Source organism: Glandiceps talaboti, chromosome 2 (assembly GCF_964340395.1).
Source record: "Glandiceps talaboti chromosome 2, keGlaTala1.1, whole genome shotgun sequence".
Lineage (NCBI taxonomy): Eukaryota > Metazoa > Hemichordata > Enteropneusta > Spengelidae > Glandiceps > Glandiceps talaboti.
Window position 1 is genome coordinate 32,386,341 of NC_135550.1, and position 27,308 is coordinate 32,413,648.

Here is a 27,308-nt window from a genome sequence, read left to right on the forward strand (position 1 = left end):
TGATTTTCGATAGCCTGAAATAAGAACTCAGTTTTACATGTGTAATTTAAGTGCAAGGACACGAGAAAGATTGGTATCGGATTGATGTAAGTATTTTAAATATACAGTTCCAGATCTCCAGCTTCAACGACAAAACATAGTCGGTTTGTCTGGTGACGCCATATTTACTGAAGTTAAATATTAAAAAAGTTAATAGCAATAAAGTACTGCCTCATCATGGCTTGTTGCTTACGTAGCTTACATTGCAGTGTATATTGATCAGTTGGTTGTAGAACACCAGCTCGTTATTTCTACTTCGTCTTAAGTATAAATCATTCAGGCTACTGACAGAATCTTTCTTTAGAACTGAATGTTATCAAATTGTATCAGTGTATTTGAAGTTTAGGCGTACATACTTTAGTCGACCTAAAAACGACAACCCATACACACATGGTGACCGTCATAGACTCATAAATAAAGTAACGACAAAACAAAGTATTGAGAGATGATTTATCAGTTTGTAAAGAAATACATTATTGGGTTGCTACGCTTGACAACCATGCGTGTGGTATACTCGTGTACATGATAAAGGCTTGTACCGATCAGAAGGTACACTGACGAGCCAAATATGATATAACGATATTAAAAACTAAATCACCGATTAACCCCCCCCCCACTCCGTCTCTCACTCCGTCCCTCGCTCCGTCCCTCGCTCCGTCCCTCCCTCACTCCCTCCCTCACTCACTCACTCACTCACTCACTCACTCACTCACTCACTCACTCACTCACTCACTCACTCACTCACTCACTCACTCAGTCAATCACTCACTGTCTGTCTGTCTGTCTGTCTGTCTGTCTGTCTGTCTGTCTGTCTGTCTGTCTGTCTGTCTGTCTGTCTGCATGCATATTTGTCTGTCGGACTGACCGACCAACCAACCAACCAATCAACCAACCAACCAACCAACCAACCAACCAACCAACCAACCATCTACTGACTGACTGACTGACTGACTGACTGACTGACTAATGTACTGACTAGCTGTTATAATATATTGTTGTTAACACGATGACCACCTGTTGATTGAATACCTATTTAGCCAAATTATGATTACTAATGCTTCGCCCTAACTAAAACCAAACCAAACAAATTTATCACTAATTACGACTAGTGACCCAATATTTTACAACAGAATAGACGGAATACAACATAAAACATTAATTCCAACCCCCTTCTTCATATAAACAATGTTCTAGGTTTAAAACAACATGGCAATTTCCATTGAGAAGTGTTTGTTTAATACTGTCTAAATCTTGTTTTTGTTTTTATGAGTGATGGTGTTACATGTGATGTTGTTAGTATCTTGTGTCAATATAAAGATAGAGGAAATGTTTATTTTACAGCATACCAACTAATAACTAATAATCTGACATCTTACCTTAGATAACAACCCGAATATTGATGAACATCGCATGCAGGACATAAGGGATAAACAAAGATCAAAAGCAGAAGGAGCCAGACAATCGCAGGATGGATCCAATCCATGGCTTGCCTATGAAAGGTACAAGGATGTCTATGACAACATGAGAAAAGATGACAAACGGAATCCACCACTTGGTTCAGGGGTGGGTCGAACCGATGGTGCCAGGGCCTATCAAGGTTACCAAGACCCGAATAACCGCAACCTCAAAAACCAACAGAGACAGCAACATAACCAACAGAGACAGCAACATGACCACTATAGTAGTGTTGATGACCAGTGGTTTATTGATACGTACAGTAACGACAATCCACGTGACCCTAAAAACCAGTACTATCAACATGATGACCACTACCATCAAAATCAGAACCAAAATGGTCCCAAGAATCGAAACCAAAAATACGGAAGTGGTACTTATGGAAGTGGTAGTTATGGAGGTGGACAGTATGGTACGAACTCTGGTCGTGGCACCGGCAACACAAACACACACTACAACTCACAGCCTGGATCCAGCTCTTACCAGAAAGAAGGATGGTGTCCCATGGTGTCTGAAAAACTAACTGGTAACTGTAGGAAGGCTTGTAATTCTGACAAAGAATGTCCTGGGTATAACATTTGCTGCGTCAATAATTGTGGTGGTACTGCATGTGTTACACCACTTAAAGAAGGTAAAACTACTTTTATGCAATCTTTTCTAACTTCTTCTAAAATCAAAATTGACTCAACCAAAGAAAGCACAACTAGATGATAGTAATTTTTAGTTTTTTTCTTATGTCATGTACCAAATTTATGAGAATTGTACTTAGGTTTTGCTACCCATATTATTTTGGTAACTTGCCATTGTTGAATGTTTCAATAACAGTGACATTGTGTATCTTGGATGGTATTATATAAGAATATATATTTTTACTGGTTACCATTACTGTTTTCACACTGTAGATCCATGCATGAATTTCCGATGTCCGCTGCCAGGTCAAATTTGTCTCAACGAGGGGACGCATGCGTGGTGTGCTTGTGAGACGGAATGTCCCAATATTTATGAACCTGTGTGTGGATCTGACAGAAAACAGTACAACAACAAGTGTTACATGGACATGTATTCATGCAGAATGAAGCAAGTGATTCACGAGACGGCTTGTACTGCTGCTGACGTAGCTAATGCCAGGCAGTACAAATATAGTAAGTATGCGTCTGTCTGTCTGTCTGTCTGTCTGTCTGTCTGTCTGTCTGTCTGCAGTATGTATGTATGTATGTATGTATGTATGTATGTATGTATGTATGTATGTATGTATGTATGTATATTGTGTGCGTGCGTGTGTGTGTGTGTATGGTAAATTATTGTTCGGAAAATACAGGTACTTGCTTCAGATTTATTCGTCGTGTCAATTTTTTTGTGTAATAATACGGACATTTTCAAACGTTTCCATGACAATCGGATACGTCATCATGATAGTTTGGTTTTACATGTAATATTCAATACTTTCTGTGTTGTTGACGTATTGTTGCTATATTATTTTTGCAGGTTATCGTTCATCAGCAGTATCCATTGGTGGTTTTTCGCTTTCCATGATTCTAACCATGGCTGTTTTTATCTTATATGGGTAACAATGATTATTCAATCTCTCTCGTTGTTCAACATGTATCTTTTTGCCTTTTAGAATGTTACAATAAATTTTCACACATATTTAGACAAATCTTCATCTTTTGGACGCCCAAACTTTGACTTTTCACCTATTTTAGAAGTATGTAAATGTTTGATCGGATTTACTATTTGCAAGTCTGATTTCATTCACAGTTAATTTCAGTTTCGTCAAAGTTAGAGTTTTTAATTTGTAGCTTGTTGTATTATGATTTTACTTATTGCTTTTATATGTACTGGTTTAATGTTAGTTTATAAAGTACACTTTTTATCACTATTGAAATAAAGTCATTTCAGGTTTAAATTTCAGTTAGTGAATGTGTGTAGAGGCATTGTGACTGTTTGTAGAAATAAGTTTAGTGAGTTAGTCAAGATTTGAAATAAGTTTATTGAGTTAGTCAAGATTTGAAATAAGTTTAGTGAGTTAGTCAATATTTGAAATAAGTTTAGTGAGTTAGTCAAGATTTGAAATAAGTTTATTGAGTTAGTCAAGATTTGAAATAAGTTTAGTGAGTTAGTCAAGATTTGAAATAAGTTTAGTGAGTTAGTCAAGATTTGAAATAAGTTTAGTGAGTTAGTCAAGATTTGAAATAAGTTTAGTGAGTTAGTCAAGATTTGAAATAAGTTTAGTGAGTTAGTTAAGATTTGAAATAAGTTTAGTGAGTTAAAGTTTCTGATTTCTTTCTTTTGTTGTCACACTATGTTTAGTCATAAATTTTCTGATACAACGAACTGATGACATGCTAGTATCAGAACTAATGCCCATATATGGTTTGATGTTTGACGTCACTTGCTAAAATACGTATTAAGCGTATTACCATACTCCAACAGTGGTGGCGCTAATCATGTCTATATATCTATAACGCCGGGGTTGATGAAGGGTCAACGATTGTATAATGTTTAAACCATGTTTGTTCCAGCCACAGCGGATTTTTGCACATACGATGACGGATTGACTTTGTACGAGGGGGTGTGGGAATTGTGAGGACGGGGTTTCTATTTGTACATAGAATCTAAAGAATTTGTTTCAATAAATGTTCAAAAAATTGACAGAATTTGTATGCTACTTTGTTCATGCATGTTTTTTTGTTAGTGTTGATATATATTTCGTTGTTGTTAACGTGTTTTATTTGTTGTAAATAAAATGACAAATGAAGCCCGGATCCTCTGTGGTGGTTAGCTGTTGGGGAATGACGTCAATACAATAGTTTAATTCATTCTATTGCGTTTTAACGTTAACGTTAAAATATGTGTATTCGGTATTGATAACCGTCCATGGTTGGAAGATTGATGGATAGTTAATAATGTCGAAAAATTATGTTATACATAACGAGACAAAATTATACGATAGCCTAAGAGTATTTCCATGGTTACTGCAAAATTGAAGGGCTCGAGGAATTGCACTCGGGACATCTCACACCCTAAGCGAGAACCATGCCACTAGACCAACGAACCATTGCTGGTTACTTTTTAATGGTCATACCAACCAAACACACCAAAAGTATCATTCAAGTCTTTGCATTTGTGTATATCATTGTAATTGTCGTCCACTTTTGTGTGAATTTCAGGAATCCTAAATTGTCTTATGTAATTTTTATTGACACAGATTGTAAATTTCTGGGTTTGAATTGTGTTAGGGTGTTTCAAGGAATGCCTTGATGAAGATTTTCCTAATACCATCTTTGTTGGTACGCAAATTAGGTCTAAATTGGGACTATTGTTAAAAGAAATCCAACTGAAAAACTACAAGATGTTAATTTGTTGGAGTTGACTGTAGTGTTGATATGCAAATAATTTCTGAAAACGTTATTTTTGAATTTAAAATATGTACCTTAACTGGGCCTGCTCGTCTGAAAGTTGATGGACATGCATGCTTCTAGGGGTGTCTAGATGGGATGTCCTGTCACCATCATATTGTGTACTTTTCAACATAGACCAAATAAATCGAGAAGGAAGCAAGCACCATGGGTACCGGGTTGTCAAAATAGACAGGTCAGAGGTCAGAGTATAAACCCTATCGTGCAGGGTCTATGGTTTATTAGAGAGAACATATACATTAGGATATGCTCAACAGATCTAGCTAGACGAAGCATGCCATTATCAGTGAAACAAAGTTGGATATGATGGAACAGATATCTTCATATATCTCTAGATTGATTTACTGCCCCCCCCCCCCACAAAAAGGATGAAAAGATGAGTTGCCAATTCTAACGATAACCCTATGATAGTTTTAGGCAAGGCTTCGCTTTGTAGTAAGTGCTAGCTCTAGGCTATATTGAGATACTAGTACGTTATCATGTTGTCATACCTGATAGTGTCGCACAAATGTCATATCTTACAGAGTAGCTCTGGGCATACAGAGTTTGTCTGTCCAACAAACAAAAACAAATCACGATTAAACTGTTGAAATATTTATATGACTTCAAAATCTGTCTCCTCTCAGAAAATCTGAAAAATGATATGATGAATAAGAGGACATGTTTTCGTAGAGGGCGGTATATTGCAACTTGCCAGAGCTATGTGCTAGCTGTGTGACACATTGAATTCAGACGGCTAGTCCAACGTTGGTGGCGGTATATGCTTAAATCCTCCCCGACTGACTCGAGCAACTGTTCCATTTGCAGTACTATCGATGATCAGTGCAACAACGGTTGTAGTGACGTCGCTTTTCCTATAAAGAAATAAATACATTGTGCAATTGACGTAGTCACTTGATGTCTATCCATCCATCCATTCACCCATTCACCCATCCATCCATCCATCCATCCATCCATCCATCCACCCATCCATCCATCTATCTATCCATCTATCCATCCATCCATCCATCCGCGCACGGATAGAAGTGAATGACGATACTGCTTTTATATAATAACGGTACTTACTCTATCCACGCACTCTCTTTGAGGAGTTCTTTGTACTGGTCAACGTATTTAATTCTGCCGGGTATGTCACCTGTGCTTAAGTCTGTCTGGATCAGTTTGGGACATACAGCTACAACACGTACACCATTATCCTTCACGTCTGGTTCAAACTGCAGGAGAGGGTATATTCCGACCAATTAAAAAGTGGAAAAAATTACGAACACATGTGGATTACTCGATCAATAGAGGAAACGGGAGATGCTTATTCATTTGTAGTTGCACATAATTATATTCCTGGCGAGCAACGCTACAGTATTCAATAATCAATAGCATTAACCTTGAAATAGGTTAAGGGGTGGCGTGTCAGGAAAATATCACCATTTTCGTGAAGGACATCATGAGACCACAACCAATTAAGCATCTTAAGCAAACAAAATACACAAAAACAAAAAAACAAAACAAACAAACAAAAGAAGAAACAAACAAACAATTAACAATGATATCATTACTTACTGCAACACTTCTTGAGAAGCCCACAACTGCATGTTTGCTGGCAGCGTACAAAGGTATGCATGACACTGGCTTCAGTCCTGTGTAAGTTTTTCATGAAGATCCATTCAATACATGGATTCAAATGAATGGAAAATATAAGAAATGTAAACTGAATGCCTCTCGTAATGACAAAAAATATCCTTTGATAGTTAACTTCTACACATGTACACACATTGTCGGAATGAAACAGTATGAGCTATCATATAAAGTGTATATCCCTTACTGTGAATTTCATTGAGTGTGCTGACCCATTAAAATTAAAACTACACCAGCAAGGTACTTAGGACACATGGGCTTAGTTATCACCAACATTTAGCGGGAAAAATGGCGGGTTTTCCGGTTGTTCCTGCTTTTTTCCACACAAGTGCACTTGAGTGCTGCTCAGTGGCGACCATTCAACAAATCTCCGAATTCATTTCACCAATACAGATTACTTGTACCATTATGCTTGTACTAAATTACATGACATTTCAAGCATGTATTCATAAAAAAATAAAAACAAAAATGGAAACAAAAAAGAAAACAAACATCCATTACTATGACCCTTAGGAATATAAAGGTACATCAACAAGATTCTAGGACTTTTGTGATTTGATATAATACATATGTGCCGAATTATATAAAATTTAAAAGCTTGCACTCCTAAGACATTGCATAATTACGAAAAATATTTACGATATATTTATCCAACATATATTTAGCAACAATCTAAAAAATACTACTCGTCCCTATGATCTGAATACTGAGCCATGTCTTTCACACAGTGTGTTTGCACGTCTTGACTATACTCACCAGCACCAGAAGCCGTGTTAATAACAATACCTCCATTCCCACCATTCTTGGTTCCCATGTATTTTACCGCCAAATATGTTCCTTCAATCACAGCGTCCTGTTTTATTTTGAAATGTTTTGACTATCAGTTAAGTGTGTAGTAGCTAGCACTGTCAATCATTTTTATTTTAGCTGTCTAGCACAAATTGTGGGTACTACATCATTATTAATTAACTCGGTATTTCGAAACATTTGTACAAAAATATTACTTGAACAAAAATATGTCTGTTAGAACAGTACGAGAAAATCAAGTGTGCTTTTTGTTTGTGAAGTGTCAACTCCTAGTTTTATTTTGAGTACTTGTATTTTTTTTCAACATTCTGTTTTTAAGTTTGCGTGAATGCATACATGGCTTTGTGGAAGCCTCTTTACCGTTACCGTTTACAAATTGTTATCTTCAGTGAGGCCCGGGACACCATCTTGTAGTATTACAACTATATATGTAAGACTTTATTTGCATAATGTTGACATATACATTATGATGGTGATGATGTCGTTGTCATAAGGATCTCATGTACATGTATTATTCATTAGATGATTATGTGTAGATCATATCATTATACAAATAACCATAATTGTGATCCAGCTAGACTCGCTGTAATCTATTTCCTTAACGATATAGTCGCCTTCACTTTTACTGTGCCCTGCAAGTATTTCTATTTGGATAAATATATCTATTAGATCAAGGAGACCATATATGGAATAATTATCACATTAAACAGTTAATGATGAATGGGTTCCCAAAATCTTTGCGATTACACCGACAACTTGAAAATGAATACCTCCCTGAATGTACAAGTATAGAATTCAATGTGTATATAATAATTATAGTAATCAAGTTTGATACCACCATAAACACGAAGTCTTACCAAATTCAAAACTGGTGTCAACAAACAAATGTTAGCATAAACTTACCACATTCACTGACAGCATGCACTTCCAATTGTATTCGTTCATCATGGCAGCATTATTGCAAACAATATCCAAATGATCGAATTCCTTCACACATTCCTTGAAAGCAGCTGAATGATAAAAGAACGCGAAATCACACCATATGTATTGATGCTGAAATCACATTGGTTTCTCCATCACTTTTAAGTTGAAGAGTGAGAATTCATAATATCTGCCTGTGGCCAACACATGCATTTTAAGGTGTGTCTCCTACCACAACGACTAAATTCTTTAGAGTAATGTACCCACACTGTCACACTACTTGAAAGAATCTGTCAGCATCTTACCTTCGAGTTTCTCCTTAGACGTGACGTCACATTTGCAAAACTGAACTTTAGCAGCTCCATATATTCCCCTATACTTTGCTAAGACTTCTTGTCCCTTTGCGTCGTCAGTATCAATCATATAAACACCCTGAGGAAAATTATAAGACAACATTCAGAACAAGACTCCATTTTGTGGCTAATTAAAATGTTGACGTGTATTGAAGAAGAAGTGAAACAATTGCATCATTTCATAGCTTGAATGACCTTCAGTCTTACATTCATAATATTATGGCGATAGAAAAGTGTTTTTATATGTATGCATCATGTTTATATGTTGACATTGTCTTCACGAGTGACAAGTGTCAACAATAATGTGACACCCCTGTGACGGCGCCCTACGTGTCAATCATTTTGACCTAATTACATATATGCATTATATGTGCTAGTAGACGTTCGTTCCCAAGGGAGTTAGTTATTGAGTTTTAACTCGTAGCTCATGAACGACTTTTTCATGAACTACTAATTTAACTTAGTTCAGACGATGCAAGGGTGTTACTTTCAATCAAGACTCACTCGCGTACTTCCTCAGTGATGTTTCCCGTCGTATTTTGGACGCGCTAGACCCAGAGTTCATCTATAGTTCAACTTTTATGGTCAAGACTCCGAGAGAACTTAATTTCTCTAACCTGTGCATCTTGTTTTAGGAATTCTTCAACCAATGCACTGCCAATGCCACCTGCAGCACCTGTAACCAGAGCTACTTTACCAGTAAGACTCATGTTCAAATATGGTGGCCTGTCTGTGTGTCTTCAGTCTGTGACCTTCAAATTTTGACATTGGGGTCGACGACCAGAGAGGGTGATTGATGTAAGGGTATAATCCCGGTGGCTTACCTACCTGATTTTAAGCTTCTCATCGTCACAGGCCGGTCAATGGGTTGAAAATAAAAATACAAAAATCATAGAGAGAGAGAGAGAGAGAGAGAGAGAGAGAGAGAGAGAGAGAGAGAGAGAGAGAGAGAGAGAGAGAGAGAGAGAGAGAGAGAGAGAGCATCAGTGTATGTATGTATGTGTGTGTATGTATGTATGTATATATATATGTATGTGCGTGCGCGCGCGCGTGCGTTCATGCGCGCGCGCGCGCGCGCGTGTGTGTGTGCGTGTGCATGTGTGTATGCGGCATGATCACCGTCACTTCATAGACTTAACTGTTATTTCATGTATCTAATTGAGGATATCGTCTATGATAAAACACATGAGACGACTCATTCCCTCTAGAGGTTTGTCATAACACCACACAATACTACTATACTATTACTGCCATTTCTTCACATGAATTAATACTCCCATGCCTTAAAACATAGAAACATTCCTTTGCATTTGAAGGGAATTTGTTCATTGGAATAAAGGTAAGTGTGATATTCTGTGTAAATGAAATTCAACTGAGCGTAAAACTAGCAGTGCATCTACAGAGAGAGAGAGAGAGAGAGAGAGAGACAAATATTTCTATTGACATGTGTATATGCAAACTATTGAGATTCAAATCCTAATTCTTACTGGACATCTCGTCACCCATACAGTGTATATCTGCCAAGTATTAGCTCATATAATCAAATCATTAGTTATATATATGGAAAAGAGTCATTTTTACATATATTATGCAAATTGTGGTGATTATCATGGACAAATCTTTGTTAAAAACTAACTAATTTTTTCGGCACAATAACCAACATTTCATTGCTTTTGATGTTATGGTTCTTGAGGAAACGATGCTACAGACAGACAGAGACAGACAGACAGAGACAACCGAAACATATACACTTCTTCGGAAGCTCAACATAATACAATAGTATGCTGCAAATATTAGCCACTCACTGTCTGCTATTACCTGGGAAAAGTCACAGTTTTAAAATTAACCTTAACATTCCAATGGACATGTTTAATAAACTGATCTCCTTACATACTTACAGCTAAAATGATATTGGCTTGGTATTTCACTCATGTAACGTGACATTTAATACACACCCTCATGTGATTGGGCGAGGATCCTGCTGTGTTTGTTGTGTCTCTGTTATTTTTAGTCTAGAGTTGAAATATGTTTATGTTTGTGTCAGAAACGTAATGTCCAATGAGTGAAACACCAAGCCTACACGATTTTAGCTGGCCCTAAGGGCCCTAAGATTTATGGCTGAACTTAACCAAGTTCTATTTCAATACTGTATAAACACCCAACAAGGATAACAGAGGGATAAGGCAATTAATACCAAGGGACGTGTAGCACAATGTACTGGACCAGGTGCTTCATATCTCTCGTATATTCCTACATGGCATAATACTTCTCAGTAAAACACTTCAACTAGTGTATGTCAGTTACTTTTGAGAGTCATTGTACTTTCTATCTCAAACAAGAATAGACACTAATTTTGTTAATGGAACTGGAATAACATATTTGTTCATGCAAAGACAAATCATGTATACTAATTAGTTTGGTACTCGACATGAGTTAATTCTTTATCTTTCATATTTTCATTAGTCGCCTAAAATATATATCTGCACGTGCAATGTCACATGATATATATACCTCTTTTGTTCGTGAGATGGGTCAACCTGACGTACAAGATACCATGGATACAGTAACCATGAATGTCAGAAAACAAGAACTGTTGCATGAATCATAAAATGTTACGCCTGCATACATGCATGAATTGAACTCCTATACTTCAGAGTTGGCGCTACTCATATGTTGTCAAACTGACATAACGTTTTTCTATGCCGGTAATAATAGAATTACTAATAATCGATTTAATATGTCTTCTTCTAAAAGGCGACTGGTTTATGGTGGCCGACAATTTAACACTTGTCGACTGATATACAGATATTGTGGTCAACCTGGGCAATCCAGTCCTTCCTGTACTCAAAATCCGGATTGTAGACGTTATAAAGAGACATGGCGAGTGGTAAATGATCTGCTGGGTAAAAAGAAAAATAGTAACTCTTCTATTCCTACCAAGATAAAAAGTTTCTGTAATGGAACTTCTGTTATTCATACAGAAATTCCAGATATAGTTGATGTTTTCAACAACCACTTTGTTAACATTGGTGAAAAACTTGCTAAGAATATTCAGGCAAATGGAAACGGTTCTTTTCGTGACTTCATGGGTGACTATGTACCTCACTGTTTCTTCCTAAAGCCAACTTCAGTTGGGGAAGTAGAAGACAATATTTCAAGCTTAAATGTACACAAAGCATCAGGCTGGGACAAAATCGATGCAAAACTGCTAAAGTATGCTATGCCCTATGTTTCAAAAACCTTATGTAACATTGTAAATTTATCTTTCTCAACTGGATGTTTTCCAGACTCCCTTAAAATTGCGAAGATTATTCCGCTCTTCAAAAAAGGAGATCCAGAAGACACAGGAAATTACAGACCAATTTCTATTTTGCCAATCATTAGCAAAGTATTTGAAAAAATAATGTGTAAACGTGTTGTGAATTTTGTAGAGAAACATGACTTGCTCTTTCAGCACCAGTATGGTTTTCGTGAAAAATACAGCTGTAAACTTTCACTTATTAGCCTTGTTCAACATTTATTGGATGAACTAGACAAAGGAAAATCTACAACAGGCATATTTATAGACTTCTCAAAGGCATTTGATACTGTTAACCATAACATTTTATTTTCAAAACTCGATCACCAAGGCATTAGAGGGGTGGCACTGGATTGGTTTAAAAGTTATTTGGATTCAAGATGTCAATTTGTGAGTATTGGTAATATAGAATCAATGAAACAAAACATTACTTGTGGTGTTCCTCAAGGGTCTATTTTGGGTCCAATACTTTTCCTCATTTACATAAATGATTTACCAAACTCTTCAGATATTTTCAATTTTAGGCTTTACGCCGATGATTCGAACCTGTTTCATTCACCCGAGAAGTGTTCTTCATCAACAAACACCAGCAATATAAACTCAGCCCTTGCAAATGTTACAAACTGGTGTGATGCGAACAAATTAACAGTAAATTCTGCTAAATCACACGCATTACTCATTGGTGGTAGACACAAACCTCATAATGCACAAGGTTCAGTTCAGTTGAAAGATATGGCTATTAACTTTGTCAGTAATACCTCTTATGTTGGAGTATATCTGGATAGTAAAATGTTATGGAATTGCCACATTTTAGAAGTGAAGAAAAAAATGAGTAAGCTAACTGGTATTTAGTGTACAGACTTCGTTATACAGCATATTCTTTTGATGATATATAATACACTTGTTCTTCCCCATCTGTCATATGGACTTGATGTATGGGGCTGTACATATCAGTCTTACCTCAAAAATATACTAATCATCCAAAAGAAAATTGCTCGCATAATTACCTTCAGTAGTTACAACACCCACTCTCCCCCCTTATTTAAACGCCTCCTAATGCTAGATGTATACAAGCAACGTGGTTACCAAATAGGGATTTTTGTTCATGATGTGATCAATGGCAGAGTTCCGCCATACTTCTCAAATTTCTTTTCCAAGATAGGTCACTGTCACGACACCAGGCAACATAAGTGAAATGATTTAAGCATCCCAAAATACAACAATAATTACGGTCAATTTAGCACAAAGTTCACTGGGGCCAAAATTTGGAACTCTATCCCTTCCCATATAAGAGACACTCGAAGTCGGAGTACATTCAAAGCTAATTTCAAGAGCCATCTTCTTAGCCAGTATTAGTTGATGTATACCATTTTGTTCTTTCTTTTAAGATTTGTAATTGTTTCCGAATTTAGTTAAATACTTCTCCGGATTTGTGTGATATGTATGTTTTTGTTTTGTTTTGTTTTGCTTTGTTGTTGTTGTTGTTGTTGTTGTTGTTGTTTTTTCTCTGGGGACAAAACTCGATTAGTTGTTTCGTCAACTATTTTTGCCCTCATTAAAATAAAGTATTATTATAATTGTGGTCAGGTAGGCCATATAGCACGACAATGTTACACTTATCGTCAACAAATTTATCCAAAAAACCTAGGTAGCGTTGCGGGAAACAAATCTGCTCCTCACAACGAAAGATGACCAAGATTTGATAACATTAAAACTAGTCAACATACACTTTTTAATAATAACCTAATTAATTTAGTATTTGTATTTTTTAATAAGTCTGTAACTGCACTAATTGATATTGGTTCTGATATCTCGTTCATTGCATCAGATTTGTTAAATACGATTCCACATTTAATTCGTTTGAGGAGACATCCTGTTAAGTACAATTATGCTAGATGATGGTCGAAATTTACCTTTAGTTGGTTTAATACATGTGCCTGTAATATATGGTACTCGTACAATTAGCATGCATGTCCACATTATTGACAAATTACAGAGAGATATGATTATCGGCTTGGATTTTCTACTAGACATAATGCAGTCATTGATTATATGACACGGAAATTACGTAAACGGGGTTCCAATATTTCGAGAGCAGTTGATAACTTTGTAATACAAGCACACCCCGAATGCGTTATTTTTGCGGCTTTGAAAGGCATGTTTCCAGACTGTATTTTAGGAGTTTCTCCTAATGTATCCTCTTCACATCATATAGGTATTTCCTCTTCTAGAGTTCTCAGTAGAGTGTCATGGGATAAGGTTCAAGTTCGTTTATTGAACTCTACTGACCATTTTATTAGGGGACGAGGCTGGTTACAACATATTACCAAATGGCACACCCCCACATCAGATAAATGCGCCTTACCGTTCTGCCCAAGTTCAGGCAAAATTCAAATGAGAGAGAGAAATTTCTGTCCTCTTTTAATTTCGAGAGTTCTGAATTATCTAACGATCAAATTGAAGCTGTTAAGGCAGTGTTGTGAGACAATAAAGACGCATGCGTGGATAAATCTAACAACTTAGGATATTGTGATTTGGTTCAACATCGAATCAATTTGCTCCCTGTTTCAAAGCCAGTACGTTCACAGAGAAAAATATAGCTTTGAAGTCACAAATAGATTATCTTATAAGTAAAGGTTTACTTAGTCACTCTACGTACTTCGAGTTCTTCATATCCAGTCTTCTTAGTGATAAAACAGAACGGGACATACGAAATGGTGGTAGAGTTAAATTATATCAGCAAACTGAACCAATCATTTATACATTGCCTGCTATACAGGATTGTCTTATACTACAGGTAGTAGGAATCCTATATAAGTGTTAGGCAATGCTTAGATTTGTAGTAAGGTCTAGCACTAGGCTATACTGTGAGATACGTCATTTTGTGTTACCTGATAGTGTCGCACAAATGTCATATCTTACAGAGTAGCTCTGGGCATACAGAGTTTGTCTGTCCAACAAACAAAAGCAAATCACGATTAAACTGTTGAAATATTTATATGACTTCAAAATCTGTCTCCTCTCAGAAAATCTGAAAAATGATATGATGAATAAGAGGACATGTTTTCGTAGAGGGCGGTATATTGCAACTTGCCAGAGCTATGTGGAGCTATGTACGAGCTGTGTGACACATTGAATTCAGACTGCTAGTCCAACGTTGGTGGCGGTATATGCTTAAATCCTCCCCGACGGACTAGAGCAGCTGTTCCATTTGCAGTACTATCGATGATCAGTGCAACAACGGTTGTAGTGACGTCGCTTTTCCTATAAAGAAATAAATACATTGTACAATTGACGTAGTCACTTGATGTCTATCCATCCATCCATCCATCCATCCATCTGTTTTTCTGTCTGTCTAATGTACCAATCTAATGTAGATCTGCTTGGCAAGAGACAGTACAATCCCAACCTAGGCGTTGACATTTTACTGTCTTCCTAACAGATTGCTATATTTATATGTCCTTTTTATAGTTTTTAGATAATGATTGAATGAATCATATATCAATTGTTTTGATATATAACAATGATTGAGTGAATCAAATACCAATTGTTTTGATAATTAACAATGAGAGTAAATCATTTACTATTCCTATATTTATTGTCTCGATCCTTGTTTAACCATATGTCCAATACTTTATTGTAATGATGATTTCATTATATAAAAGTCAAAAATTGTAGTTCAACAAAAAGAAAGAAAGAAGACAGTCATGGCATCTTCCCGTTATTGGTATGGTAGCTAGGAATGGGTAGGGCATAGTTTTCGCGTTCAACATTTATGTTTGTGTATTTGTTGTTGTTCTGTGAAGCAAATACTCAAGTGCCCATGATACAAGTAAGCAATTGTGTCCCTCGTTACTGTCATAGCATTTAACTGCAATTTAGGGAAGTGTAGTGTGCGCACGGATAGAAGTGAATGACGATACTGCTTTTATATAATAACGGTACTTACTCTATCCAAGAAATCTCTTTGAGGACTTCTTTGTACTGATCCACATATTTAATTCTGCTGGGTATGTCAGCTGTACTTAAGTCTGTCTGGATCACTCTGGGACATACAGCTACAACACGTACACCATTATCCTTCACGTCTGGTTCAAACTGCAGGAGAGGGTATATTCCCACCAATTAAAAAGTGGAAAAAAATACGAACACATGTGGATTACTCGATCAATAGAGGAAACGGGAGATGCTTATTCATTAGTAGTTGTACATATATCCTCGAGCAACGCTACAGTATTCGGTATTCAATCGCATTAACTTTGAAATAGGTGGCATGTGGTGGTGGCATGTCAGGAAAATATCACCATTTTCGTGACCGACATCATTAGATCACAACCAATCAAGCGCCATAAACAAATAAAATACAACAAAAGAAAACAAACAAACTAACAAGCAGTCAAACAATTTACAATGATATCATTACTTACTGCAACACTTCTTGAGAAGCCCACAACAGCATGTTTGCTGGCAGAGTACAAAGGTAGGCATGACAATGGCTTCAGTCCTGTGTAAGTTTATCATGAAGATCCATTCAATACATGGATTCAAATGAATGGAAAATATAAGAAATGTAAACTGAATGCCTCTCGTAATGACAAACAATATCCTTTGATAGTTAACTTCTACACATGTACACACATTGTCGGAATGAAACAGTTTGAGCTATCATATAAAGTGTATATCCCTTACTGTGAATTTCATTGAGTATGCAGATTCATTAAAATTAAAACTACATCAGTAAGGTACTTAGGACACATGTGCTTAGTTATTATCAATATTTGGCTGGAAAATGGATGGGTACTCTTATTTGTTCCTGCTTTTTGAACACATGGGCACTTGAGCGCTGCTCAGTGGCGACCATTCAACAAATTTCCGAATTTATTTGGACCAATAAAGATTACAAATTACATGAAATGTCAAGCATGCATTCTTAAGATATGCAAAAGGGAAACAAACAAAAAAGAAAACAAACATCCATTACTATGACCCTTAGGAATATAAAGGTACATCAAGAAGATTCTAGGACTTTTGTGATTTAGTATCATAAATACATGTGCCGAATTATATAAAATTTAAAGCTTGCACTCCTAAGACATTGCATAATTACGAAAAATATTTACGATATATTTATCCAACATATATTTAGCAACAATCTAAAAAATACTACTCGTCCCTATGATCTGAATACTGAGCCATGTCTTTTACACAGTGTGTTTGTATGTATTGACTTTACTCACCAAGACCAGAAGCCGTGTTAATAACAATACCTCCATTCCCACCATTCTTGGTTCCCATGTATTTTACCGCCAAATATGTTCCTTCAATCACAGCGTCCTGTTTTATTGTGAAATGTTTTGACTATCAGTTAAGTGTGTAGTATCTAGCACTGTCAGTCATTTCTATTTTAGCTGTCTAGCACAAATTGTGTGTACTACTTGGTATACCTGCTTCTTTTCCGATCGTATCCATGTATTCACTGATCAATTGACGGCCATCAACTTGCACGATAGACTAAAAAAGGATAGGTTGTTTTTTGGGGAAAACGTTATTGCAGCAGTGTACGTATAGACAACAACGGATCTTTCAGTCTACTTGCACAAATGAGCCGCATAATCGAAATGTGGATTAATACAAAACCCCTGACAAAGATACAGAGTACTAAATACCGGTGGAAATAATGTGTAGATCATACCATTACACAAATAACCATAATTGCGATCCAGCTAGACTCGCTGTAATCTATTTCCTTAACGATATAGTCGCCTTCCCTTTTACTGTGCCCTGCAAGTATTTCTATTTGGATAAATATATATATTATGGTTCCCAAAATCTTTGCGATTATACCGACAACTTGAAAATGAATACCTCCCTGAATGTACAAGTATAGAATTCAATGTGTATATAATAATTATATTAATCACGTTCCATACCACCATAAACACGAAGTCTTACCAAATTCAAAATTGGTGTCAACAAACAAATGTTAGCATAAACTTACCACATTCACTGACAGCATGCACTTCCAATTGTATTCGTTCATCATGCCTGCATTATTGCAAACAATATCCAAATGATCGAATTCCTTCACACATTCCTTGAAAGCAGCTGAATGATAAAAGAACGCGAAATCACACAATATGTATTGATGCTGAAATCACATTGGTTTCTCCATCACTTTTAAGTTGAAGAGTGAGAATTCAAAATATCTGCCTGTGGCCAACACATGCATTTTAAGGTGTGTCTCATACCACAACGACTAAATTCTTTAGAGTAATGTACCCACACTGTCACACTACTTGAAAGAATCTGTCAGCATCTTACCTTCGAGTTTCTCCTTAGACGTGACGTCACATTTGCAAAACTGAACTTTAGCAGCTCCATATATTCCCCTATACTTTGCTAAGACTTCTTGTCCTTTTGCCTCGTCAGTATCAATCATATAAACACCCTGAGGAAAATTATAAGACAACATTCAGAACAAGACTCCATTTTGTGGCTAATTAAAATGTTGACGTGTATTGAAGAAGTAGTGAAACAAGTGCATCATTTCATAGCTTGAATGACCTTCAGTCTTACATTCATAATATTATGGCGATAGAAAAGTGTTTTTATATGTATGCATCATGTTTATATGTTGACATTGTCTTCACGAGTGACAAGTGTCAACAATAATGTGACATCCCTGTGACGACCTAATTACATATATGCATTATATGTTCTTAGACGTTCGTTCCCAAGGGAGTTAGTTATGAGTTTTAACTCGGTAGCTAATAAACGACTTTTTCATGAACTACTAATTTAACTTAGTTCAGACACTGCAAGGGTGATACTTTGGAAACAACAGTTAGCCAATCAAGACTCACTAGCGTATTTTGGACGCATCAGACCCAGAGTTCATCCGTAAGTCAACTTTTACGGTCAGGACTCCAAGAGAATGTAATTTCTCTAACCTGTGCATCTTGCTCTAGGAATGCTTCGACCAATGCACTGCCAATGCCACCTGCAGCACCTGTAACCAGAGCTACTTTACCAGTAAGACTCATGTTGAAATATGGTGGCCTGTCTGTGTGTCTTCAGTCTGTGACCTTCAAATTTTGACACTGGGGTCGACAGGCCAGAGAGGGTGATTGATGTAACGGTGGCTTACCTACCTGATGTTATGCTTCTCGTCGTCACAGGCCAGATAATGGGTTGGAATTAAAAACAACAATCAGAGAGAGAGAGAGAGAGAGAGAGAGAGAGAGAGAGAGAGAGAGAGAGAGAGAGAGAGAGAGAGAGGAGAGAGGGAGAGAGAGAGATTTCTATTGACATATGCAAACTATTGTGATTGAAATCCTAATTCTTACTGGACAACTCGTCACCCATATCAGTGTATTAGCTCATATAATCCAATCATTATTAAATAATTAATAAATTTTATATATAAGGGAAAGAGTCATTTTTACAAATATTATGCAAACTGGGGTGATTATCATGGACAAATCTTTGTTAAAAACTAACGAGTTTTTTCGGCATATTAACTGCTTTTGATCACATGGTTCTTGAGGAAACGATGATGAAGATCGACAGACAGACAGACAGACAGACAGACAGACAGACAGACAGACAGACAGACAGACAGACAGACAGACAGACAGACAGACAGACACAACCAAAACATACGCACTTCTTCGGAAGCTCAACATAATACAATAGTATGTTGCAAATATTAGCCACTCACTGTTTGCTATTATCTCAGAAAAAGTCACAGTTTTAAAATTAACCTCGAAATTCCAATAATAAACTGATATCCTTCAAGACAGTAAGATATATCGTGTTCAAGTATTCAGCCCTATCAGGCGTCTTAACCATGTGAATGCTGGCTGATAGTGTGACACGAAAGTCTCTATCTTACAGAGTATATACTTATCGGCACCAATTGTTTGATACTAAGCATCCCACTACTATAGTCTTACACTACTATTATCCAAACCATTTAGACATTCTATATTTCGTCTTTAATTTGCAGAAAAATGATCAACTTGTCGAAATTGTAGGACTGTGTTCTGTTTTCATTGCAACAAAAGTAACATCATATTACTTAGAAGAATTTTTATGATTGAGTTTCCTGTTTAGATTCGCATGATGTATTATGATTAATCTGAAATATTGATAATGAACAATTTTAATAATGAACAATTTTTGTACTAAGTGGATACCAGGGCCTCATACATTTCCTTGTTATGTACCTATAGTAATATAATTCGTTTAGTAAGTACTTTAGGTATATTATGTAATACTAATTGCAAGCATGCTATGTTTTTTTATTTTTTGATATTCAGAATCTTCAAAATCGCAGAAAGAATCTTAATCATCGTTAAAATAAAAGTCGTTTTATTTATCCTAAACGTCTCAGTACATGATAACACATCCGGTGTGATGACAATATGAAACTGAGACCGGTATTTGATTAGTTGTCATAATTCATCTGGTATTGCCACCCGTTTTGCTATACGCTTGATGCAATATGTATAGCTACATAAATAATTAATCAGTATAAGCCAATCAACCATAGATTTTCTCATTAAGATGATCAAACACGGTTGGCTTGCCTCTGAATCACCCCAACAAATTAATAACATTCTCACTCTAAGTTTGTTTCTTGAAAACACCAGTATCTCAGTGAAACCCGTAACAGAGGGGAATGTATGTTTTCCCTTTGCACTCATGGATCACCGTATTCGTAGCGCCATACTCCAGGTTTCCAGGATACTGTTGTATTGGATATGTATCGTAACCTTGTCCTTGGTAATATACTCACATGGTAAGTCGCTTTTACATAATTTTATATCACATCAAGTCTTCTAATATAATTACAGATAGCTGTTTTTTTATACATGTAAAATCAACATTTTATGTCTCTAGTTGGACCATAGATCTTGAAGGGGCCTATGATCTATGGTTGGACTTAACCAAGTACTATTATCTCTCCATTGAACTTTATCAGTATGTTGAAAAAGCTCCTTGAATACTTCTATTTCAATACTCTATAAACACCCAACCACGATTATCACCACACAAGTCAATAATAATTGAAAGCCGTACGTGTAGGCTTACAAGTAGTGTGTCAATTTGGATTTTGATAACAGACGTTTACCTTAGAATTTAAAGGGACGTGCAACACGATGTACTGGACCAGGTGCTTCATATCTCTCGTATATTCCTACATGGCATAATATTCCTCCTTAAAACACTTCAACTAGTGTATGTGAGTTACTTTTGAGAGTCGTTGTACGTTCTATGTTAAACAAGTATAGACACTAATTTTGTTAATGGAACTGAAAAAATGTTTGTTCATACGAACACAAATATGTAATTAGTTTGGTTCTCGGCATGAGTTAATTCATCATCGATCGTTCATTTTTTCATTAGTCGCCTAATATATATATATATATATATATATATATATATATATATATATATATATATATATATATATATATATATATATATATATATATATATATATATATATATATGCACATGAAATGTCACTTGATACTTCTTTTGTTTGTGAGATGAGTCAGCCTGACGTACAAGACACGATGGATACAGTAACCATGAATGTCAGAAAACAAGAATCATAAACTGTTACGCTAAAAAGTTTAATATAGTAAGTTGTGACAATTATCTAACAAAGCTGACGTGTCTCTCATGTAGTATTGTCTTTAAACTTAAACTATCTGCAACTGGGACAATTTTTTTCATCAAGTAACCAAATATGTATTCACTAAAAATTGGTCAATTATTTATAAGGTATAATTGTATCTGTTAAATTGTTGTCAATATTATATGTAAGTATTGCAGTAACAAATTTAAAACCTAGGTTTTCAATGTTAAATCTGTACAACCAGAATATATTCACCAAAAGATTGTTAAAATCTACCGACAATTAGACAATGTACATTTTAATCAGTGGTCAAGTCACCCAAGTCACTCTATTCCATTCTGCACTGAGACCACTCGAGCACCAAAATGGATAGCTCAATTACATCTAAGTTCTATGATTCGCCAGCCTACTTTCCAGAATGAGTTCCATTCTTTATTCCGTCTTAATCTAGTCTCGATCTAGTTCCAGTCTGGCCTTTATTGAATTACATGTAAACCCTACTTTTTAAAGTGTAGATCTCAAGTCTTCACAGTTATAGTATCAGACAAGGAAAAAACATATTGGAATCGAATGATCGATCAATATAAATATATAATTATTTCACCATAAAGTATTTTTCTGTCTCTCATATGACATATCTGTGACAGGGCTGTGTATGACAAACTGGCTAACCTATCAACAATCGTGTTATTATACAAGACAAGATATGTTTATGATAACGTGGACCGAGGCCAAGGCTTTTTGCGACAACTTAAGTGCAAACATACTAGTGGTAGACTCGTTTGATGAACAACAGTTTATACGAGGTGTCAATGTGTCTTGTCCTGATGGAATCATCTGTAATGTCTGGTTAAATCTCAAACGTTCTGAAGTAAGTTTCTTGTAAACAATGTCTAGGGGTTTCCATATTACAAACTACATAATTCCATTACTTTCAACTTCGTTACTCTTTCATTGATCGATTGATGATAGTAATCATGCAATTATATCTCGGTACAAGATTTAGGATATTTAGGTATGTACACCTTTCAATGTGAATGTGAAGTATTTTCATATAAGAATATACAGACCGACAGACAGACCGACAGACAGACAGACAGACATTAACAGAAAAACTGAAAACAGGCAAGCGGGCAGACGAACAGAAAATCCCATAAACGTACAAACAGATAAGCAGAATTAGACCCGTTTTTATCGAAGCTCAAAAGATGATTTTTTACAAACAATTTAGAAATAACTTGATAGATGCATGCTAGCATTTTATGCTTTCAGCAACACACAGAATATTCGTCACCACAACAAACTCACTTGTTTCTAATTATTAATTCTATGACGTGCAGGTAAATGGGGAGAACACGTTTAGCTGGGTCGATCATCCAGACGTTAATTATTTCGATTGGAGTCCAGGAGAGCCAGACGAGGGGGACAAGGATTGTGCAATGCTCCCCCTTAATTTCTCACTTGGTTGGTCGGATATGAAATGTATTCGGAAAAAACGTATTATTTGTGAAAGGAATGGTACGTACACGTTTTTGTAAATGCAAAAAAATGTCACAATTTTTTGCTCTCGCCGAAATGTCGTCAGACATCAGTGTACACAGTTTCTGTCTAAGAACTTATATTAACTTGTACAGAACTAAGTTATTGTACTATAAAAACTCGTAATATGACGACTTACATTTGGAACGGTCAATGACGTAATGAATCAGCAAGTTGTTGGTTTTATCATACTCTGACGAACCAAGAAACCAGTAATGATACATAATGAATGACTGGTAATATCAACGACGTAGCAAATCTATAATAAAGATACTTACTACACATAAATGGCAGTATTCGTTCAAATGGAAACGCTACAAGTTTATATACATGTATGCAGAGTTTTAACATATCACTGAGGGGTTGACCTATTTGAAGTAACAGGGTGCTGGCGTTGAAATCTGTGAGTGATTAAATATTTCTTTCAATGTCGGACAATGACGCTAAAGCCAGTGTAATAAAAAATGAAGCTTAGCTCTAACATATGTATATAGTAATTACTACTATAGTATTCTTGTTAACAGATACTGAAAATTGGTATTTACAGACATTAGCATTACAACAATTCATGGAGAATTATACATCCGTTTCCTCTAAGGAAGAGGTGAATATGATTTATTTTATATTGTGTATACCATCGTCAATATTGTTGTTGTACAAACGTATTATCAAAATCAGTAAACAGTTTGGTAATGAATAAAGATAACATATCACATTTTTTCATGAAATATACTTTTGATGGTTGTTTAACACTATGCCTTTGAGTAATGTACAATTTCTAAGTCACACTTGAAGTCGTCTTTCCAACTAACTTAGAATAACTATATCACTTATAACTATAATTGGAATTGAACGGTTAGAGAATTCTGAAGTTATTCAGTCAATAATGTAAAATTTATTTTAAACCTTATTTGATAGATTATTGAGAGAATGGTGGTCATTTTGAAGACTACGGATAGTCTTATCGGAGTACATGTACCTTTTGAAGATAGTGAACGAATTGCACAAGGTGAGATTCTCTTAAGTTCTATCGTACACAAGGTGAGATTCTCTTAAGTTCTATCGTACACAAGGTGAGATTCTCTTGAGTTCTATCGTACACAAGGTGAGATTCTCTTAAGTTCTATCGTACACAAGGTGAGATTCTCTTAAGTTCTTTCGTACACAAGGTGAGATTCTCTTAAGTTCTATCGTACACAAGGTGAGATTCTCTTAAGTTCTATCGTACACAAGGTGAGATTCTCTTAAGTTCGATCGTACACAAGGTGAGATTCTCTTAAGTTCTATCGTACACAAGGTGAGATTCGCTTAAGTTTTATCGTAGATTCTCTTAAGTTCTATCTAACAGTATTTGATCCACGTCAAATAAAAAAACACTATCAAAATCAATGACCGGCTGTCTGTTCCATTGTAAATTAGATTGTTTTCAAGCTATTGCACGGAGGTAATATATGTATTACGAAATGGATTATTTCAGAATAGTTTGTGAGGCATTCTTCAGTTTCTTTGTCTAATTTAGGTATGGTTGACTCTGTTGATATCCTAATCACCAACATATCATCAATTGCGATGTCATCATCGAATAAGACTGCATTATATGAATTAACCTTGATCGTCATACAGTCCATATCTACGTTTGTTCTGAACAACATGGATCCAAATGAAAGCCCTGCTGTCATCAATTCTACAAGACTACTGTTACATCTTGAGTCAGGGTCTTTGTCTTTCTTAACTAACAAGACAATAGAACTTGGTGCACACAGTGGCTTTGTTATTCCACCCTTTGATCAACTGTCTGTATTTCCATCTTTGAACGGAAACTTCCCAGCATACATGACGGTATGTATATTATTATTGATAATAATATTTTATTAATATTCATTTGATAGAGGGCGGTACACAAGGAACAACATCACTATGTACATGGCTCCCCAAAAGTTTGCCTAAATACTGCCTATTTTTGCGATTAGTGGACCATTGTCATGCCTTCAAAGTGTTCTCATTGCAAGACCAAGAGAGCAGTAGTCTCGAGTGGCGATGATTTGATGTTATGCCGCTCCTGCAACATGAAAAGATCTACAACCCTACAACTCCAAGAAAGTAATGCTAACATGGCGGCTGACGATGACGTGTCAACAGGTAACAAAGGTGACGTTACATTGGTATTAGTAATGGAAAAACTGGAATACATCAGTCAAGAGATCTCTAGTCTGAAACATGGCCAAACAACCTTGACGACGTCAATGGATTTCATTAACGAAAAGTTCGAGAATCTGCTTTATCGCATTTCTGAACTTGAGGAAACGAACAAAAATCTCGAAAAAACAAATACCGAGTTACGTAATCGTATCACTACCTTGGAAATAGATGCAAATCAACAAAACCAGTATTCGCGCCGAAATAACTTGGAAATTAGTGGAATACCTGAGCGCGAAAATGAAAATACAGATGACATAACATTATCTGTTTTACGAAACATCAATCCTGGAATCAGTATAGATGACATCGATGTTACGCATCGCATCGGCAAAGTCCAAAGCCCTACTCTACCTCACACTGCTCGACACAGACCGATAATTGTAGCATTCACCAACCGAAGAAGTCGGAACGCTATCTATGACCAGCGCCGCAAGATAAAAGACATATCGACGGAAAATCTTGGCTACTCTACAAAGAACAATATCTATATAAATGAGAATTTATGTCCTGCTGCAAGACAACTTCAAGGTAAAGTCAACAATGCAAGGAAGAAGTCGGGATATCGATATCTGTGGACTCACAATGGCCGAATTTACATCAAGAGAGACCAGCAAGCTCGATCTATTACAATCTCAAATGAAGCTGATATTGCTAAGTATTGTACTTAATTAGTTATTGAGGCAAATGTAACATTTTTCTTATGAACAGTGACCAAACCTATATAGATAATCTTTTTGTTATCAATAACCATTCATTAGAACCGACAATATTTAACCAGAATTTCTATTCAAATCTCAAAACCTCTTTCTCTGTGTCACATTGCAATGCTCGCTCACTTTCTAATAGCATAGACGATGTTGCTCTTTTGTATAACCATTGTATGGAAAACTCTTTCAAAGTTATCGGTATTCCCGAAACTTGGAAAATTGACAATTCCAGTCTACTTAATTTACCAAACTATTCTCTCGAGCTAGTGTCGAGAAACTTTGGCCGAGGTGGTGGAGTTGGTGCATACATCCACTCCTCCCTCAACTATAAGATTTTGCAATATAATGTTATGCACACAGAATCCTTATGGTTTGAAATTTGTGGTAGTAAAAATCGCATTGTCGTTGGTGTTTTATACCGTAAACCGGGTACAAATATTTCAGAGTTCGAAAATAGTCTTTTTGATGTTCTTTGTAATGTAAAACTTGATAAGAAATATTGTATTCTCATGGGAGATTTCAATATCGATGTTGCCAAGCCAGATAATAATGCCAGAAATTTCGTATCTAGAATGCAGTGTCTTCATCTTGAACAGTTAATCTCAGTGCCAACCAGAATCACAAATACCTCGAAATCAACAATTGACCACATTTATACAAATATATGCTCCTGTCAGATTGACGCAGGTACAATCATTGCTGATATCTCTGATCATTTCCCGGTCTTCTCCATTTTTGATAATTTTAATATACATTTACCAATTTTAAGGTCTGTACTTGTAAGAGACTTCAAGTGTTATAATAAGGATAATTTTGTTTCTGACTTACGTAAGGTGGATTGGAATATTTTAAATAACAATAGTAATGCAGATACTGCCTTTGACACATTTCACGACTTATTCATCCAGGTGTGCGATCTTCATGCACCCATGAAGGTCAAGACTCTCAAGTCTAAGCGAAATAAAAATCCTTGGATAACTAAAGCAATTAAGAAATCTATTAACACTAAGCACAAATTATATGCAAAAGTTATTACTAGTCAACATGAGTCAAGTGCAGTTTCTCATTACAAGTCTTACAGAAATATACTTACCAGTGTTCTGAGATGTGCTAAAAAGAATTACTATGTAAATTTATTCAATGTAAACCAGAGTAACAAAATTTGGAATGTTGTGAATGATCTTTTGGGTAAGAAATACGGTCCTGATAAGTTGCCAGAAAATTTAAATATTGATGTAAATGGTACTGGACGTGTTGTGTCAGACCCAGCTGAGGTAGTTCAGAGTTTCA

At 36.0% G+C, this 27,308-nt stretch overlaps 3 protein-coding genes across 4 annotated transcripts; 1 reads left to right on the plus strand and 2 right to left on the minus strand.

The window, feature by feature from the left end:
* Positions 1 to 5,544: 5,544 nt before the first annotated feature.
* On the minus strand, positions 5,545 to 9,378 carry LOC144449509 (15-hydroxyprostaglandin dehydrogenase [NAD(+)]-like). Its single transcript, XM_078140057.1, has 7 exons — positions 9,244 to 9,378; positions 8,579 to 8,705; positions 8,256 to 8,362; positions 7,302 to 7,398; positions 6,471 to 6,547; positions 5,979 to 6,127; positions 5,545 to 5,767 (listed from the first exon to the last, which is right to left on the minus strand). The coding sequence occupies exons 1-7, from the start codon at positions 9,334 to 9,336 to the stop codon at positions 5,650 to 5,652; spliced, it is 768 nt and encodes a 255-aa protein (XP_077996183.1). The 5' UTR covers positions 9,337 to 9,378; the 3' UTR covers positions 5,545 to 5,649.
* A 4,030-nt stretch (positions 9,379 to 13,408) lies between these two features.
* LOC144449492 (15-hydroxyprostaglandin dehydrogenase [NAD(+)]-like) lies at positions 13,409 to 19,145 on the minus strand. 2 transcript variants are annotated; one of them, XM_078140046.1, is made up of 7 exons: positions 19,076 to 19,145; positions 18,246 to 18,372; positions 17,923 to 18,029; positions 17,162 to 17,258; positions 16,352 to 16,428; positions 15,874 to 16,022; positions 13,409 to 15,188 (listed from the first exon to the last, which is right to left on the minus strand). In XM_078140046.1, the coding sequence occupies exons 2-7, from the start codon at positions 18,361 to 18,363 to the stop codon at positions 15,071 to 15,073; spliced, it is 666 nt and encodes a 221-aa protein (XP_077996172.1). In that variant the 5' UTR covers positions 18,364 to 18,372; positions 19,076 to 19,145; the 3' UTR covers positions 13,409 to 15,070. The 2 variants fall into 2 exon arrangements, with proteins under 2 accessions (XP_077996172.1, XP_077996164.1); XM_078140038.1 differs by lacking the exon at positions 19,076 to 19,145 and adding an exon at positions 18,875 to 18,992.
* Positions 19,146 to 25,178: 6,033 nt separating this feature from the next.
* LOC144446767 (uncharacterized) lies at positions 25,179 to 25,979 on the plus strand. The gene has a single exon (XM_078136602.1). The coding sequence runs from the start codon at positions 25,179 to 25,181 to the stop codon at positions 25,977 to 25,979; it is 801 nt and encodes a 266-aa protein (XP_077992728.1).
* The last annotated feature ends 1,329 nt before the right edge of the window (positions 25,980 to 27,308 follow it).

Bases quoted from the DNA above. Each gene is read 5' to 3' on its own strand.
- LOC144449492 (XM_078140038.1), bottom strand. From the start codon at position 18,967: ATGAGTCTTACTGGTAAAGTAGCTCTGGTTACAGGTGCTGCAGGTGGC. The intron at 18,030-18,245 runs GTAAGATGCTGA...TTTATCATTCAG, and splicing joins GTCTAAGGAGAAACTCGAAG to CTGCTTTCAAGGAATGTGTG. The intron at 16,023-16,351 runs GTAAGTAATGAT...CCTCTCCTGCAG, and splicing joins GCTTCTCAAGAAGTGTTGCA to TTTGAACCAGACGTGAAGGA.
- LOC144446767 (XM_078136602.1), top strand. From the start codon at position 25,179: ATGAAAAGATCTACAACCCTACAACTCCAAGAAAGTAATGCTAACATG.
- LOC144449509 (XM_078140057.1), bottom strand. From the start codon at position 9,336: ATGAGTCTTACTGGTAAAGTAGCTCTGGTTACAGGTGCTGCAGGTGGC. The intron at 7,399-8,255 runs GTAAGTTTATGC...AAAATAAAACAG, and splicing joins GCATGCTGTCAGTGAATGTG to GACGCTGTGATTGAAGGAAC. The intron at 5,768-5,978 runs GTAAGTACCGTT...ATTTCTTTATAG, and splicing joins AAAGAGAGTGCGTGGATAGA to GAAAAGCGACGTCACTACAA.